Source organism: Cydia pomonella, chromosome 26 (assembly GCF_033807575.1).
Source record: "Cydia pomonella isolate Wapato2018A chromosome 26, ilCydPomo1, whole genome shotgun sequence".
Lineage (NCBI taxonomy): Eukaryota > Metazoa > Arthropoda > Insecta > Lepidoptera > Tortricidae > Cydia > Cydia pomonella.
The window spans coordinates 6,790,707-6,809,853 of NC_084728.1; the positions used below are offsets into that span (position 1 = coordinate 6,790,707).

General features: G+C 37.2%; 1 protein-coding gene and 1 long non-coding RNA gene across 2 annotated transcripts in view; both read right to left on the reverse strand.

Moving 5' to 3' along the window:
• The window catches only part of LOC133531901 (uncharacterized), a 73,567-nt gene that overhangs the window by 21,387 nt on the left and 33,033 nt on the right, over positions 1-19,147 (reverse strand). The gene's annotated exons all lie outside the window — the stretch shown is intronic.
• The window catches only part of LOC133531900 (pro-neuropeptide Y-like), a 42,258-nt gene that overhangs the window by 2,285 nt on the left and 20,826 nt on the right, over positions 1-19,147 (reverse strand). Inside the window, exon 2 of the mRNA XM_061870313.1 lies at positions 2,699-2,869. Coding sequence (XP_061726297.1) covers positions 2,699-2,865 — 167 coding nt within the window. The 5' untranslated portion in view covers positions 2,866-2,869. The remainder of the gene's footprint in view (positions 1-2,698; positions 2,870-19,147) is intronic.

The following is a 19,147-nucleotide window of genomic DNA, read 5'->3' on the forward strand; positions in this document are numbered from 1 at the left end:
TAGAAAACATAAAGGACGAAGGGGCATTCAACTTCTAACGCATAAAGCGGTAGAAATTTTACAAGTGTCGGTGAAATGTCAAAAATACTCCTTCTCTTAAATGTTCCATGATTGGTGCCATATAAACATTTATAAGTGGTATTCATTTTTTGTTAATAAAAATTATAATACAATGAATTAATGAATTGTAATTACTTTGTGTAGGTACCAAAAGTTTTAACCGTCTGTAGATGGCAGTAAATTTACTGCGGCTACAAAATTTTCTTTGATAATCCACCTCTATTTCAAATTCTCTTTGCTATTAATGATAGCTCATACGTTCGGTTTCATCAAAATGTTATGTCTGTAGGATACAAGAACATTTAAAAGTTATCATTGTCATAAGAAATCTAATACTATTTTTGTAGGAGTAAACGCCATCTGTAGTTCTATGTAGGTACTAAAAACATTCTTCACTAGCGACATCCCGCAGGGAGTAGCGGAACCAGCGAGAGTTGAGGACGTTAATTCCATGGTCTACCACAGTTATTTAAGGTAATTTTCTAGTTGGAGTGAAATTACTTTTTAAGGCTAAAACTAGTTTTTGTATTACATTTTTTTCTTTTATTACATAATACGAATCAGACCAAGATAAGCATCGGTTTTGACAGCTTAGACACTGCAGGTTATGGAAGGTGGAGGTAAGGAATGAAATCTCCATGTACCAAAAAGTGTCATCAAAAAATCTTAAATAGGAGGCGCTACAATACCTAGAGTACTTGAAAAAAAAACTAATCATAGACAGCGGACTTCACTCCGTCAATATCGCCTAGGTTCTTAGCTACACTAGCGCTACTCTGGAGAGATTTGGAACTATTATTAATAGCTGACAGCTGGACACTTTTGCAACAGTTCTACAATAAGAGATTTCACTCCTTTTAATTCCACACTCCATACTGCAGGTGTTATTTTAACCATCAAACTTCTATTGACATTATGACATTTACTTAAGAGGGAAGTATATCACGTAGGTACTCGTCAATACAAAAGGAGAAAATATTTTTCCACTTCTAAATATTTTCCATTCTCCATGATTTTTAGTATGTTATTGACACAATGAAAAACTAGGTTTGAAGGTTTTTCAAAATTTTCAAAACAATTTTTTTTTCCAGAAAAGCGAAACCTCTATAAACCTAGCATATATTATGCTGTAGCGATTGTTAGTGGACATCGTTTTCTCCCTTTTTTTCGTTAGGATCGCAAAGCTATTCTTCCCTCCTAACCACTTGCACAGGCTCGGTTATCAAAATCGCTGCCAACTTGGTCTGACTCTATATACGTATTTGACCATAATACCTTCTGATCACGTTAAACAGTAGGCCTATAGTTTCTATCAGGGGCCCATTTCTCGAACGGTATTAGTCTAATATTATTAGTGTGTTGCCATAGTAACCAATGCGATTTGACAGTTCGTGGTATAATACTATTACTCTAATACAGTTCGAGAAATTGGTCCCAGATCAATTAGAAGGTGCATCGAATTCAAAGAGGGTCTACCGTGAACACCGAAGTTCCCAAATAGGGAGTATTACTGCAATTCTGTCGCCAGAGTGCAGCACTAGCACCTTTCGTAAACCATTAACTTTATGCATACTGTGCCTTAATTAAACTAAAAGAAGGTGGATGTAAGGAATTAAATCTCCATGTACCAAAAAATGTCATCAAAAAACCTTAAATAGAAGGCGCTAAAATACCTAGAATACTTGAAAAAAAAAATTAAATCATAGACAGCGCACGTCACTCCGTCAATAACGCCTACGTTCTTCGCTACTCTAGCGCTACTCTGGAGAGATTTGGAACTATTATTTATAGCTGATAGCTGGACACTTTTGCAACAGTTCTACCATAAGACATTTAACTCCTTTTAATTCCACACTCCATACCTTAAACTGTTTTTTGACAAGTTTTCACAGATAATAAAATATGACATTGATGCACCAAGGTTTGTTTACAAAGGGCCTACCGGGAAACGCGCAGATCGGCAGAACATTGCAGTAATACTCTCTGTTTAGTTCTCATTTTAAAACTTTGCACATACAATGACATGAGGTAAGTATATCTAGGGCTGTAATTAGTTTATATTGCTCCATCCTTATAAAACAAACAAAATAAGAGGAAAACAAAGTTTTGTATGAAAATTTTAAATTCACTGTATTTTTTAATATCTGAGGCTACATAAACTAATTACAGGACTAGATATACCTTATCCTATTGTATGTACAAAGGTTCAGAGCAATCTCGCTAGTCGTATCAAAATGAGAGCGTAACTACGTTTGTATGGACAACCGAGCTTGCTGTGCCGGGAACCCGCTCGGCGGGTTTTCTGTTCGTAGTCGCTTTCCTCTGCAAAGTGGGAAAACGCTGGGTTCGGCTACGAGCGTACCGCTACGAAAACGTTGGCAGTAAATGTGTTAAGTTATAGGCTAGCAAGGCAAGTTAGTCAGAAGAAAAAGCCGGCAAATTAGAAAATAATAAACGCGAAGGATATCTCCCATACAAAATTTGAATTTCACGCCTTCTTCTCTTCTTTCTTTTTCTACTGACAAAGTTTTGGTTGACCGCTTAGCCCACCCCTGAATCGATTTATCATGGAGGAATTCGAATGCCCCTTAGCCTCCCTCTAAATAAGGGTACAATGCCAGATTATAGACAGTCTCACCGGCCCCGGCCGTGCACAGAGTAGTATTCCTGCAGCTCTTTCAGATAGTTGGAGATCTGTTCAGCCGTGTCGAAGCGCTCCGGGCGCCGCGGGCGCGGGCTCAGCTCGAGGCCGTCGCTCCACAAGATGGCGGACACGAACAAAATGGCTGCCACTAGTAGTCTCATGGTGCTGGAATGTGAAAGATTTTATACATGAATAATCATTTCGAAATTTTGAGGAAAGAAGCATTGGTACAAAGAGTTCAGTTTTCAAATAAAATATATTTTCTCTTTGTATTGACTACCGTTAGTGACTTTATAAAAAATAACGTTGTAAAAAACTTGGGAAGCGATGGAGTCCATCTGAACTAACTTTGCAGCGACTTGAACAAAAAAGTGAGTCAGAGCTATTATAAACGTCATATGATGACATGACCACACTTAGTCATTGAAAATGCTGTGCAGACGATTAGATTAGTTCGACTCTGATTCATTTGAATAAATTTTCGAATAAGTAAGTACAGTCAGCTGCAGAGAGAGGTGACACTCCCTGCATACAATCAATCTATGCAAGGGTGGTCATACATACATTCATAGCTACTTTCTTTGACTTATTCGATTCATTATTTTTGAATCTGTATCTGCAAGATAAATTAAATTGTACAAATACCATCAAAATAGAAATAACTGTATTTTACACCGGCCCACCGCCTACAGCTTTATAAGGCGCAGGTGCGCCCGCACATGGAATACTGTTCTCATCTATGGGCAGGGGCACCCAGTACCAGCTTCTCCCTCTGGACCGCATCCAACGAAGAGCGACTCGAATTGTCGACTGCCAGCGTATTTCGGATCGGCTTGACTTCTTGGCGCTGCGTAGAGATGTGGCCTCGCTCTGCATTTTCTATCGCATGTACAACGGGGAGTGCTCCGAGGAATTGTTCGGATTAATCCCTGCCTTTTATTTTTTTATTTTATTTATTAATCCCTGCCGCTTCTTTTCGCCATCGCCCTACGCGACAACATTTCCAGCCTCACCACTTAGATGGTTGGCAGTCCTCAACTGTGCGTTTCTCCAGGAACTTTCTGCCTCGCACAGCTAAACTGTGGAATGAACTGTCGCCTGCGGTATTTCCAGACCGATACGACCTTCAAACCTTCAAGAAAATAAGCGTACTCCCATCTTAAAGGCCGGCAACGCACTTACAACCCCTCTGGTGTTGCAGGTGTCCATGGGCAGCGGTAATCGCTTACCATCAGGTGATCCGTCTGCTCGTTTGCCTCCTCTATCATAAAAACAATTGATTATTTAATTATATCTGAATATATTGTTACGTCATCAGCGTCATCATATTTAAACACCACTAAAACGGCATAACAACCACGACCATAAATAGCGCTTAAGCTCTTTATCCCTAAAGGTCTTTAAATTAAATGAAATATATTTATTTGCATTAAGTGTGGTAAACATTAATAGTCATCTTTACATATGTAAAATTATATTACATGCAAAAAAAATATACACACTAACAACTATATTTAGTATACTTACAAACATGAAATGATTTGAAAATTAATACAACATTATACTACAAATTTCAATCATATTGTGTTTCAATCATATATGTTTAACTCCCGTATTTCAAAATGGCGGACGCAAGTCACGTCCCGATGATCAGCGATCCGGGGAAGTTAACCGTTTCATACTTGATATGCAGGTTGTTTGATGAATACTGAGTTTATTCTATTTATTTTGCATAGGTAGGTAAATATGGGAATGTTGCTTGTATATAAGAATGGGCATTAGGTTCGTTACATAACATTATACACGCTAGCTGAAATGTAGCTTTCATACATGCCGTTTTCCGAGTGATAATGCGTGACATGCACACATTGGAACTCCGTATTTGCATTTGCTACCAGCGCTCTCTCTTACCGCTAGGCTACTTGCGCGCTTTCTCTCTCTCTCTCTCTCTCTCTCTCTCCATTTCTCTCTCTTATCGATAGGCTACCTGCGCTGTCTCTCTCTTTCCGCTAGGGTAGCTGCACTCTCTCTTACCGCTGGTCTACCAGCGCTCTTTCTTATCGCTAGGATACCTGCACTCTCTGTCTCTTACCGCTATTATGCTATGGGAGCAGCAGGCAGCCATACAAACGGAATGGCGGGCTGCAATATTGCCAAAGTAGCTGAATTTGAATCGCGTTGACGCTTAGAGCTGGATGCTAAGCGCGACGATATAAAACCCAGACTACCTGCGGCAATACATTATAATTACACAAATGGTGGTCTCACATGCCCGCAATGTTCGACAGCCACTTGCAAGCACACTAGAGACAGCAACGAAGTTGATAGCAGTCACCGTGGCCAAATCGGCCTTGGAGTTATTATTAGTTAGTATTCCAGCGCTTACTGCTAGGCTACCAGCGCTCTCTCTCTCTCTCTCTCTTAACGCTACACTAAAGCCATCTCATTTACTTCGTTGTACGAAAACCCGCCGATAGCAACGTCTCCTAATCGGCTCTCCGCGTCCTTTGGTCCAACCATCTGCCTCTATCCGTTCAATCCGTTGTCGCCACGAGCGATACATTTATGAAAGACATAAACTTAATCGATATATGCACTGATGGCAGGTAAATTTCTAGAACAAACGCGTAAAAACTATCAGCAATTTCGGTACAGTCATCTATTTCTACGACTGTCAGTCAAGCCCCTCAAGACAAGCTGGGCTATATTGACCTTGGACTCTCTCCTGAAGACGCTAAGATCAAGATTCAACAAAAACAATACCGCCGAAATTTATATTCAGCTCCGCAATTCATTGCTTCGCGATTTAATCGTCCCTATTCTCGCATGCACGCCAGTTCATTTTTTTTATTTTTTATTAAAAACTGATCGGTGATTGGCTCTAGTCACACCTGATGGAAAGTGAAGGCAGGGCCTAAGATGGAGCTCACCGGTTCAGTAGTAGCCTATTCACTCTTGCTTTAAAGAGACCGAGGTCATATATACGAGAATATCATAACCTCCAACGAGGAATATTTGTTTGAATGAGTGACATTTGTTTTTTTCACCGACGCGACGTTTCGGTAACTCAGCATACCTAAAAGTGCACAATCCCTTGCAATTTCAAGAAGAGCAATAGTTAACAAGGAAGACTAGTGACTGCGTTAGCTCAGGCGGAAACTAGCGCATGGGATACCTCACACCGCCTGTTCGTTACTGATCAAGACACCAAAATTTAATTCCTTAGTATTGATACTGGCGCAAATATATCTGTCATTCCAAAGCCTAGAGGATTCCATGGCCAACCGACCTCCTTCAATCTTTATGCAGCGAAAAGCAGCATAATACCCACTTTCGGCGAGAATATATTGGATTTCAATTTAAAACGTTAATTTAGATGGAAGTTTATTATTGCAGCAGTCAGTAAGCCTATCATTGGCGCTGATTTCCTGAAGTACCTCCAATTGCTCGTCGATATTGACAGACGATGTCTGGCCGACAAGAAAACCAACCTTGCTGTCAAAACTCCAATCTGTAAGACTTCGCAGCCAACGATCTGTATTATTGATCTTGAACAAAAATCACATTCTGTGTGGTCCGCGATATTATAAGGTCATCCTCAATGAAGAGTGCTCCTAAGCACAACATCGAGAACAGTGGAGCTATCGTACATTCACGTCCACGCCTTTTACCGCCACACCGGTATCTCGCAGACAAAAATGAATTAATTAGAAATGGTTTCAAGTTTAGTAGATAATTGCAATTTACAAAATTTCTCCCGTTTTTTCGAAGTTACCCCGATATACCTTATCCAATAATCCTTCTTTGTTTTTGTACCAAATTTGTACTGAAATGACGATTCGAATAAATTTTAGTAAGTATCTAGGATATAAAAATTCAGACTTTCGTAGTATTTTTCCTTGAACTATAGCGAGTAATCTAAAATCGCAAAGAACGCTAAGAAACTTGAAAGTATAAGATTACCTGCAATCAACTTAAACTTGTCAGTCGTCTGTTACAGTTTTCTTTAATAAACTTTTAATTTATTTTATTAAGTTTCAGGCCCGGTAGAGCAGTAGGCGCGTTTTTGCTTTAAATCAGGGGGTCATGGATTCTACTTTTCGGCGAAGAAAAAATCGTAGGGAACTCTGAAACAGGAGTTTTTCAAACGGGGGGTTTTCCACCTATGGTTAAATGTGCGATTCGTCAAAGTATTTTGACGAATCGCACCTGTATGTCAAAGGTGCTTTTCGTCAGATTGCGTTTGTCAAAAGTGCGATTCGTCAACATATCCTTTTTGACAAAGGTGCCTTTGTCAAAGGTAATTTTTCATACTTTTTCATAAATTTTTAAAGTTAAGATTTTTCATTTAATAAAATTAATCAAACCTAGGTGGTCGTTCCTAATGTAAATAAACTGGACAGTGGGCACTAAGGCAGTGTACACGAGGGTGTAAGTGAGGTTTCGGCGACGTCTGAGGTTAACTGATTAAGTTCACAAATTACGGGGATCTTTCTCTTTTGCTCTCACTAAGATATAATTAGAGTGACAGAGAAAAATGCCCGCAATTGACTAACTTCGATTTTCGCGGTTATAGCCCAGATTCTAAGCGGCGAATCTGATTGGCCCGAGGCGCCAAATATTTAAATGACGCCTCTTCCCCCCCAATCTTCGGTTCACGAAACGCCGTATTTCATCGGCTGCAACGGCCACTATTATGATGATAAACAGTAAAATAAATTTGAAATGTAATATTTTGAGTGTGTCTACTTCAGTCCAATCTGTCCGATTGCCACTTCACCACGTTTCCGCCTTTTGGAAGAAACATTATCCTTCTAATATCAACTCTTGTAGGGTAGCGTGGGGGAATGGGAGCCTACTAAGGACATTTATTCATAACTTTTATCAACATTCGCTTGCCCTTATCCCATTCATTTGGGGTCGGCGCAGCACGTCTTTTTCTTCCATAGATTCCATCCGGTCCATTAATAACTTTTATATTTATTCTAATTAAATAAATGTCTTAATTATGGACGAAAGTGTTGTTTATCTGCCTACCCATCAGAGGCAAAAAAAAAACAAAAAAAAAATCATCAATCCATCATCATGGGAGCGAATTCAATCGTTGGGGCTTTTTGTGTCTTACCACAAAAAAACCAAAAAATTGAATTCGCTCTCATAACCCTGCAGTTTGGGTAATCAGAGCCAAAGAACAAACCATATCTCAAATAGTTTTGGATTACATTTCATAATGATTCTAATGTCCAAGACGCGTTTTTCGTTGTAAGGGTTTTTCGTGGCATTTAGATAGGTAAATAAAGTCAAATACATAAGAAAAAAATATAACTGCGTTAGGGTGATGAGAGCTAAATTCAACTAATTCTGCTGTTGTATAAAGGCTCTCATTACCCTCCATGAAAAAAATAGAGTTATAAAAATATACGATTTGTAGTTGCAATTTCAGAAGTATTGCCGAAGATTAGTATGTAAAAAAAATAGTTTTTGTATGTAAAATTTATTTGTAGTTTTACATTTATGTCAAATGTATAATTATTAGTGCATTAAACAATACTACTATTTACTTACTATGTAATACATATTTTAACACTTATAATCAATTATGAATATTAACATTTTTTTAACCTCGGAGCCAAAAACAAACATTCATCTCGTGCAACTAATCGCGGGGTACTACGGGGCAGTGTTGGCCGAAACGTTAATGCAATTAAAAAGTATTGGCCATTAACCATTACGTAACGTTATAAATTGAACCGTAAACCGTAACGGACGGTTACGGTTTACGGTTCAATTTATAATGGTTAATTGCAATTAACGTTCGGCCAACACTGCTACGGGGTTGCCCAATGCCCATGGGAGGCAAGCTCCGGCGAATGATTCCGGATACTCCTGAATGACATTTGTATAAATACGATTGAGTAAGTCTCCATTGACACCGCTATTACCCGCCCGCTCCCATTACCCCACGCTCCCCTAAATACGAACAGATATCGAGAGTTTTTATGTTGAATAAAGTCTCCCATTCCGTTACTGATATGTAACAATGTATAAAAAATGGTAACAGATGTGAAAAAAAACTGTGACATATACTTTCTGCCATAAGCATAATATTGAGTAAAAATATGTCCAAATTAATACAAATTATGAGATGCACAATATAAATTTAAAAAAAAGGTCTAACTAATAAATACAAGAGGTAATTACTAGATACATTTGTGTACAATTGTCCTATACTTAACATATATATTTCTTATGTTCTTTATAAGATATATATTAATGAAATGGTTCAAAAGTCTAATATAAGAATTTCATGGTTTTTTTTTTCTATTAACTATAATCACCAAGCTCGTCCGAACTTCACCTTCCCATAGAAACGGAGTTTCGTACTCATTTTAAAACTACATGCTGGATTGTAATGAAACTTTGCACATACATGAGGTATAGCTGGCTGAAATTAGTTTGTATTGATCCACCTTATATAACGAAATATTGCAAAAAAAAAGTTTCGTATGAAAATCTTTAATTCCCTTTATTTTTTAAACTATGGTAGAGTCTGTGGAATGTATGGGGCCCGATACTTTCCACAGAACAGACTCTATCTGTGGCAAAATAAACTAATTATATATATCCTTAGATATATCTTATCCTATAGTAAGTATGTACAAAGTTTCAGAGGAATCTAGCTAGTCGATTTAAAATGAGACTGTAACTACGTTTGTTTGGAGAACCGAGCTTGATAAAGCTGAAGACATTTTTTTTTTAAATTCCAGCAATTCTGTTGTCAAATAGAAGGCCAGACTATTATTATTCACCACGCCTACTGGTAAAGGCCCTCTTGATTGTACAAAAACGAATGAGAAAGTTGCATTTTATCCACATGTGGGGCAAAGTAATCAGCTGCAAATTTTGAGTTGTTTTCTTATATTAGCTGGTAGAATTACTTTTAAATAATGATTTTGAATGATACTTTTTTTTATGATAGAAGAGGCAAACGAGCAGACGGATCAACTGATGGTAAGCCGCCGCTCATGGACACCTGCAACACCAGAGGGATTGTACCTAAGTGCGTTGCCGGCATTTAAGATGGGAGTTTACATTTTCTATTACGTTCATTTGGATTTGATTTGGTTTGATTTTTTTGGTATATCATAGTTAGTATTTTCCTCGCGTTGGTGTGGTGAAAATTTTCGTGTTTTACTCGGAGGCAAAATTTGTTCAACTTCGCCTTAAAATCCTCGCGACACTCAAGATTACACTCTCGAACCACACGCTACAACGCTCGTGGTCCAATTTTGGAATCTTCCGCTTGCTCGGGTATCAATATTATCACGAGCAGTTTAAAAAAACTGCACGTGTGGCGTCGCCGCCGCCCGCCGCTGCTGGCCGTACCCCTTGCTCGCACAAAACTGCTGAGGGAAGCCCCGCTAACGAGGGCCATTCGCATTCGCACTATCAATAAACTTGCGTTGAAGTTGGACATATTTACGTGCTCTCTGAATGATCTCACACAGGCTGCAATGATAACATTAGGTTAAGTTTATAATTATATAGTCAATAACTCTGATTATTGGTTTGTCGCTTATCTATCGCATTAGGCTAAACCTGTAATGATAGATTTAAGTTTTATTAATAAAAAAAAATAAAAAAAAACTTTACCCCTACAAATAACTACTTATTAAATGGCTCTTGTTATTTATAGCGCTACCACGAAACATTCTATTCTAGTTGTTATCATAACCCACACATTATCACGGAGATATAGAATAATCCCATAACTTATTATTAATTGCATAATCAATATATTAATTTAGAATATTTCGAGATATCAGTGATTGGTGTGATTTTGTATTCCTAGAAATTGTTATGGAGTAAAAATGCAAAATATACAGTGTGTCCCTAGCCATTGGACAAAGCCGAAATGTACATATGCATTAGGGTATTTAGAACCAGTGTACAAAGTATGATAACAACCGGTGTAGCCGTTTCGAAGAAATTAACAAATTACCATTTTTTACTTTGGAGCAGCCTGTATGTGTTAGTAGCTCCTAAGGTAAAGAATAGTATGGAACCTTCTTCGACCCTTTTTGATTATCTTTTTTATTTATGACTTTATGACACTAATAAGCTTCTGACTTTTGAAAAATGTCATCATTATCAAATATTTCGAACAAATAGTCAAAAACACTGCCAATAACATTGCAAATAACTTTTGTTTTTTATCTTTTGTTCTAATTAAAAAAATATTAACGTCAGAGAAACTTCTTGAGAAGTAACCCTACGTGGGATTTCAGGGTTTGTCCAATGGCTAAGGCCACCCTGTATAAGAATGAATACGAAATTCTCACCAAGGATTAAATTATACCTACCACGTATAATATATGCCTATACTGAGCGATATTCGTTAGGTGATACATGGTATATGTATTACCAATTTATGATCGACTTTTATCATAGAAGTAACTCTAAAATCACAGAAAATGGTCTCCATGCAATTTGTTCGAATTGAACTTTAGTGTGGACCACCAGATTTAATGCAATTTCGAAATTTTTCTCATAACTCGGCATGGGACTTTTGGATGCTCGCCGTGGTTCTAGAATCCACGGAGTAGCCTGTATGTTATAATATTGTTTTCAAAGCCAGTGTATAAATAAAATATTATATTAGATGTCGTGATTTATCCTGTTATATCGGTAAACACGTTATTTTATTTAATTTAATCATTTATTTCGGATTTTCGGATAACAAGACCCATACATTACTTATTACACAATATAATAATAAAAACAGAAACATTTAAAAATTAAAAAAAAAGTCATTAAGTAATTAATTTAAAGCATTGTCAATTCATAACATCACTAATAAGAATAAATTAAAAATGAAATAAAATTAAAATGTCAGGTTTTAAAATAATAATTAAGTTAAAAATATTAATTTAATATTACAACGTGATGATAATAATGTCATGATTTGAAATGCAATAATTTAATTTAATTTATCCATATAATACAATAAATTAAATTAACCTAAATCTAAGTCTTATAACTAAAATAGCCCAACAACACCTCTATTGTTCAATTTGTTCATGTGCATGGCGTTCCACTTTGCAACTATTGGACAATCTAAACTGTCAATAACAGTGTTCAGAAGGCTGTTGGGGCTGACTCTAACACGGCGCATCAGGGAGGCCACTCTCTTGCGCATTATGGCTTGAAAGCTATCTACGTGAGCTTCCGCAAACATCCCCGACGCACTGCAAAATCGAGGCAACCCCAAGAACACCCTGAATGACTGCGATTAATTTTATCATAAATCTATACTATTATCATACACACAAGTCAATGTCACAGTTAACAGCTGACGCGATATGCATTATGCATCCTCTTTGATACTTGTGTTGTGACAGACTACTGACATCTTTTTTATGGAAGGTAGAGGCAAGGAATCTCCATAGGCAGAACTGTTGCAAAAATGTCCAGATGTCAGCTATAAATAATAGTTACAAATCTCTCCAGAGTAGCGCTAGAGTAGCTAAGAACCTAGGCATTATTGGCGGAATGAACTGCGCTGTCTATGATTAGATTTTTTTCTCAAGTATTCTAGGTATTGTAGCGACACCTATTTATGGTTTTTGGTCGGACACTTTTTATTATATGGAGATTCTATTCCTTAATTCTACCTTCCATAATATTTTTTTCAAAATAATATAAAAATATTTGAATAATAAATTGTCATTTTTGATTAAAGGCGGTTTAAGCAATTTCTGATATAATTTAAAATGAATAGTTTAACGACTTGGGAAATTGAGTCCTCGTTAAAGCTGTATAAGGAGTTAAAATATGATGAAGAAAAGTCTTGTATATTTTGTCATGCACTGAAAGAGGGTCATTGTTGTTCTAAAAAGTGTGCAGAAAGTGATACGTTTCTGCACTAGAGCATTTTACTTTCCAAGTACGGTTTTTTTTACGATAAGCAATTAAAATTAGATTTTAAATTGATTTGTTATACAATGTCCGTATATTTAATTCTCAATTCTTTGAATAACGTTAATGTTACTATTGGTTAATTGAAAGTACCCTCAAGAAATGCTATTAAAATTATGTTGTAAAAAAACATGTTTTTTTTTTCATCGTATTCGAAACGGGTGAAAGGCATCATTCAGCCTCGGACTACCTCGACAGAAGTGATTGCTTTTCATACCTTGGTTAACAATCTACAATTTCATTTCTCATGCTCTGAAAGTGGGTAGTTGTTGTTCTAAAAAGTGTGCAGAAAATGATACGTTTCTGCACTACTGCATTTTACTTTCCCAGTACGTTTTTCCTTTATATAACGATAAGCAATCAAAATTAGATATTAAATGGATTTGTTGTACAATTTCCATTATAATATTTTACTCCCCATTCCATTAATCACCATACTTTTACCTAGATTGTTAATTGAAAGTACCCGTATGTAAGTTTATACTTAGTCATGTTTTTTTTAATACACATGTATTTAACTTTTCTTGTATTCGAAATGAAAAGTAGAATGATGAAACTCGGGTTAAAGGCACCATTTCAGTCTCGGACTATTGGCGCTCTCACTGAAACTGAGCTACTTATATTAGAAAATATAAGCCATACTATAGATAGATAGAATACTCTTTATTGGCACACCTCAGATACAGCTTTAAGAAAAACAATTGATTAGTGATAGAGGCAGACAACAGGCGGTCTTATCGCTAAAGAACGATCTCTTCCAGACAACCTTACTATACTATAAGTATTAGAAAATATAGACCTATACTTTGCTGTTGACTTTCCCTGTAACTAATTATCAAAAATTAACCGTCGGTTATAAATAGCCCGGTGTTCCAGCGTGAACAAGCGGCTCGCTATGTGCTCAGCTCTCCAGCTTGCCGCTAAACTACCGGTAAATGAATTACTTCGTCGTCGAACGACATGTGGGTTGGCATTTGACAAAACGAAAGCAACCGAAGGCCTAGTTACCTAGTTAAATGGATAATAGGATCAATCCATGGTCCAATCCAATGGTCCCGTATGGCTAGACTTATTTTCTTACACCTAAGATTAATCCAATTTTGAAACTCTAGGTCCATGGGGTCCCAGCGCGCACAAGTTTTTTGGAGAAATCGCGAAACGTCTGGTTGACGTAACTGGTGACCGAAGAGCTGGCGGCTTCCTCGCACAACGTATCAGTATTGCGATACAACGAGGAAATGCCGCCAGCATCCTTGGTACAATGCCTCAAGGGCCTATTTTAGATATAAGCTAGTTATAGTAATCATCTGTATATATCCATTATGTATATTGCTATTGTCAATAAATAGATTGAATAGTAAAAAAAAAAAAAGATTAATCCTACTAAGGTAAATTAATGAGTTTGTTGTTCGTCAATGACCCGCATTTAGTGCAGAACTCGAGAATTGACTTAAAAACAATATACCTACTCCGTAGAGTCAGATTAAGATAAATTGGCAGCGGTTTTGACAGCCCCGACAATGCAAATGTTATAAAAAAAAAAAAATGTTTATTTCGGACCATTAAAAAAAAATCCATAGCGATATTAGTAAAAATCTTAATAGCTATCTTATTATCTATGTTAATCAACTACAAACTAATCCATGCCTTACCACCTCACCAAGAGGCTTTGCCCTACTTATCCCTCCCAATCACCACACCGACCCAGTATTTAGTGAGCGGGCAGTCGAGTCTCTCGGCCAACGTCCTCAGCATGCTGTTGTTGCTACCGCGCACACGTTTCAGCAGAGAGGCAATTCGTTGGCCTAATTGCAAAGAAGTCATCTGCCCTTGCCTCTGCGAACATGCCAGAGGCACTGCAGTGCTTTGGTCGCTTCAGCAGCATTCTGAGGACGTTGTTGTACTGAACACGTATCGTGTTATATGCCTTTTGTGTAAACCTCACCCACAGGCTGCACGTGTAAAACGACTGGCAATAAGCCTTGAACAGTGTTATCTTTACTTCCTGTGTACAGCGTGCAAACCTGCGGGCGAGCATATTTCCTCGTACTGCCAACGCTCTCCTCTCTCTTTCCACATCTAGATCATCATGTAGATCTTCCGTGATCAATTGTCCTATGATCACGGATATGAAATGTTGTGTTAAACTTCAAAATTCTATGAAATTATGACGTTTACTTAACACTTGCACAGGCTGGGCTATCAGAATCGCTGCCAACTTAGCTTGGTCTGACTCTAATCTCGTGGCGCTGTCACGACCAACACGACCGATATTACGATATTTTAATACTTTTGATCTTTTGAGGTTACCTAATGTAAGATTTTGGTTACTAATTTACATTTATAATAACAGAAATGAGATATTAAGAGGGCGCTGACCGTCCAGGGCCCCCAGATTAGGGGAATTGTGTTTTAAAATAAACCAATTCATTTCTGTTTAATCCAGTATATTAGTTGTAGTCCTACTGATTCCCCGCCTACTTTTGGTCTTTGTTACATAGTTTTTTTTTTGCTTCATCATCTAAATGACAAATGGCCACTTTCTTCCGTTTAGGTAATGAAGTCAAAAGTAAGTAGGTAATATTCAAAGAGAATTTTAACTAGAGGTGTATTGTCAAAGAAAACTTTGTAGCGACTAGCGACGTAAATTTACTGCCATCTTTGGACACATAATTAAAACTTTTAGAACGCCATTTGACTATGATCCTTATTCGTGTGTACGAATATCGTGTCATGATATGTGTTAAATTTGTTAAATATCAAAAAGTGGCGCCATCTTACCGGGCACTACCTAAAGGTTATGGCGCCATCACTCGAAACGATGCTGCAGTCCCGCCAAGTCGAGCAAAAAAGCGGCACAGTCGTACCATCCTTTTCTCAAAGCAGTTCAGTCAGGGCATTTTCGACCCCCCTATAACTTCGTTGTGGATTGTATTAACTTATAAAAGAGGCCTACTAGCACAACACAATGCATAAGCCTAATAATATATAAAATATATGTAATATAGTCCCATTGTAAGTATTTGTTATACTTTAAATAGAGCTTCTTGCTAGACCTAATTGAATAAAGAATATTTTGACTTTAAGTAAGTATACAAGAGCTATAAAACAGCAAGTCCGGTGCTGCCATCTGCGTCGTAAGTTTGAATTACGATTTTAGCACACCCAATTTATCAATTCCAAGCTGTGTCCAAAACCTCTCTAAGCTAAAATTGGCCCGCCGGTGAAAACAATCATGATTGCGAATCGCCACCATTGTTCTCGCGGCAAATCGTCCGTAGGGACGTACCGCCGTACGGATGTATCGAGTATCGAAACGGAAATGTTTTGACGCAGGTATGGATAGCGCTTACGTTTCTTTCTTAGATCGTTAGCAAAAAGAGAAAAGTGGTAGGTATAAATCTTTCATGTTGCTCCCGATAAGAGCAACTTTAAATAAGTGTTGCATATCTCTAATTTAACGTAATGGTTAGACGCGATTTACTTAGTATACATTTCATTTTGTCACTTGGAGAGACTTTACATCTCGAAATTTTATTAAAATTAGTAGTCTGACATTGGGGACAAAAAACATACATTGCAAAAAACATAACCTAGGGTGCCGCCAGCAGCGGGGCATGGCCCAAGCTGCCGGTGGTGGTCAGGGCCGCAGAGAGCGGAACCGATTTACTATACTCGTTGTGACCAAAATCGCCGCCTTCTGCATCTGACCCTTGATCCAACCACCCAGCGAGAGTCTCTCATGGTTAGCTTTAGTAACAAATGGTTATTTGGCAAAGATAATTATGAAACATGTATACATATCGTTTATCTAGCCCCAAGATAGTGCCACAAGCAAGTACGTCACAAAAATGGCCCGCAAGAAACTAATCATGATTGCCAACCGCCACCATTGTTCTCCCGGCAAACCGTTCGTGAGGAGGTAACGTCTATGGAGTATTGATAGGAAATGGTTGCGCTTGCACAAGACATGATAAATCATACCTAAGAACAGATCTTTCGTCGGAAAGTTTCCACAATTGCGAAATTTCTACATTAAAAAAAAACCGAAAACCTCATTTTTGTATGTAGATCAAAATTTTCCGTTTCCGATGTGAAAGTTTCCTTAATTTGCTATAAAATTTTCTTGATGTTTCCAAGTTTTCAAAATTTCCGCTACTTATGTAAGCAAAAGTTATAATTTTTTGACACCCTGCGTTGGTAAGAAACTCGGTCTCGAAATTTGGAGATGTAAAAGATACCTAAAAATACTAACACTAATAATTAGTAGGTATAAACGCTTTCCAAGCGTCAAAAGTAAATCTTATGAAATAAATGTTTCGCGTGAAAACTGTTAACCCTTTTCTTGGCATTAATGTATATTAATAATTTTCTCTATCAGGCGCAAGCGAGTCTTGAACTCATGATATTTTTTAATTTGCCAAAAAAGAGTTTTTAAGCTAACAAATAATAAAGATGGCTAAAACTTTAAATGAAAACAAAACAATTGTTTGACTAGAACTCAATAGGTATTTATTTCATTAAAGTTAATTGCACATTAAGTACCAATGTCGGACTTAATGCCTTAAGGCATTCTCTACCTAAAACGGAAATTCTTGAAACCATAAGCAATTTTGGATAACTATTAACAATATTGGACATTGTCAACATTATTTACAATGTTACACATTATATTAAGGTAAATATTAGATAAATTTAAGTTCGACACCAGCACATCCCTAGTACCTGTTGAGCGCAATTTTCCCCTCAAAGGGTTGCTAGACGCGCGAATTTGACGGAAACACGGCGCAATCTTGTAAATCTGGCTAATGTGCTTTTATTTTGTAAAATAAAATACTTGTTAGCCAATTTCACCGGGAAAAACGTGTTTAAATACAACGAGACATATTGTACTTGGTTATAATAAATTAAAAACAAAACCAAATATGAACAGGAGAAACAAAAACGGCTAAATCGATCTTGTTCCAAAATAATTTTCTTTGGAAGTTTGTTTACAGCAATTATTTGGACTTCTTTGGACGGATGCCGCTAAAATCGAAAATCCCAATGCTACCCAGGGGCCTCGCCAAGATGACTTGGCTCCTAAGTATGGAAAAAGTATAGAAAGTATGGAATCAGTCATCCCGATTCATTTTTTTATCGTTTCGTTTGGCGTTCGTCGGTGTACGATTTTCATCTTAGCTATTAGGTCTTCTGGTAGGCAGGTAGCTTTAAAAAACCATGTAGGTAGGTATGTACTTCCATGATCCAAATGCGCCAAAAATATTACCGATAAACTTTGTTTTTTTTTTTTAGGTTGGAACAAGGTGACATTTAGAGGTCCGGCAAATGTTAGAAATCCACACCTTTTTCTCAATTATTGAAAACTATATATTAAACCAACTAAATTTGAAATTTTGATCAATTTCACTAACTCAAAGGCCATATTCCAACGATCCTAACAAGATTTATAAGTAACATCTGTTACACGTATGGTAGGCCACGGTGAGTAAGTTAACAATTGGCCAAATTTCAAGAATCCGCTCCTTTTTCAGAACTCAATTTAAAACTAAAGCTTGACCAGTAATATATGGTCACGCGCCATTGCGGAATTTCATTAGAACTACATTTTTATACTGAACTGAACTATCACCCTATACATGATAATAACACCGCCCTCTTGACAATGATCATATATTTCTGGTCGGGCTTTACATTAAAACGAACTAAATTTGAAATTTTGATCAATGCCGCCAACTCAACGGCCATATTCCAACACCATCTTATATTATTTTCACGGTATCATAAGCACGTTTTTGACCTTAAATAAGATTAATAAGGAAGGTATGTTACACGCATGATAGGTAACGGTGAACAAATTAATAATTAATTGGCCAAATCTCAAGAATCCGCTCCTTTTTCGGAACTCTATTTAAAACTACATTAAACCGAACTAGATTTGAAATTTTGATCAATGCCGCCAACTCAAAGGCCGTATTCCAACGTCGTCGGATATTATTTTCACGGTTGGCAGCGCCATAACGAGAAAGCGAGACGTGCGCAATTTGACTTCGCGACTTTACTCCTACCTGTGGAATTATGCGCGAATTAGGGTATTTATACATGCAAGATAATTTAGTCTAAATATAGTTAAAGGTAAATTGACAATCTGGGTTATGGTTTTATTGTCGCCTCCGCAAATTATATAAGGTGAGGGAGCCGAGTAACGGCCCGATTCGTTTAAGATCTTGGAAAGATCTTTAAAATATCGTTAACTAAACGACATGTCAAAATTGACGTTTATTTCGATCCGGCTGTGATCCCAATAAAATCTATCTACGGTATTTCTTACGTCAAAGTGACATTGGTTGCCCGAATCGAGCTGCTTCTGTCAATTATACGACATACAAACGATATCTAAATGAGAACTTATCTAAACCAGAACTTATCGTTATCGTATTGCATTCTTCGAATCGGGCCGTAAGT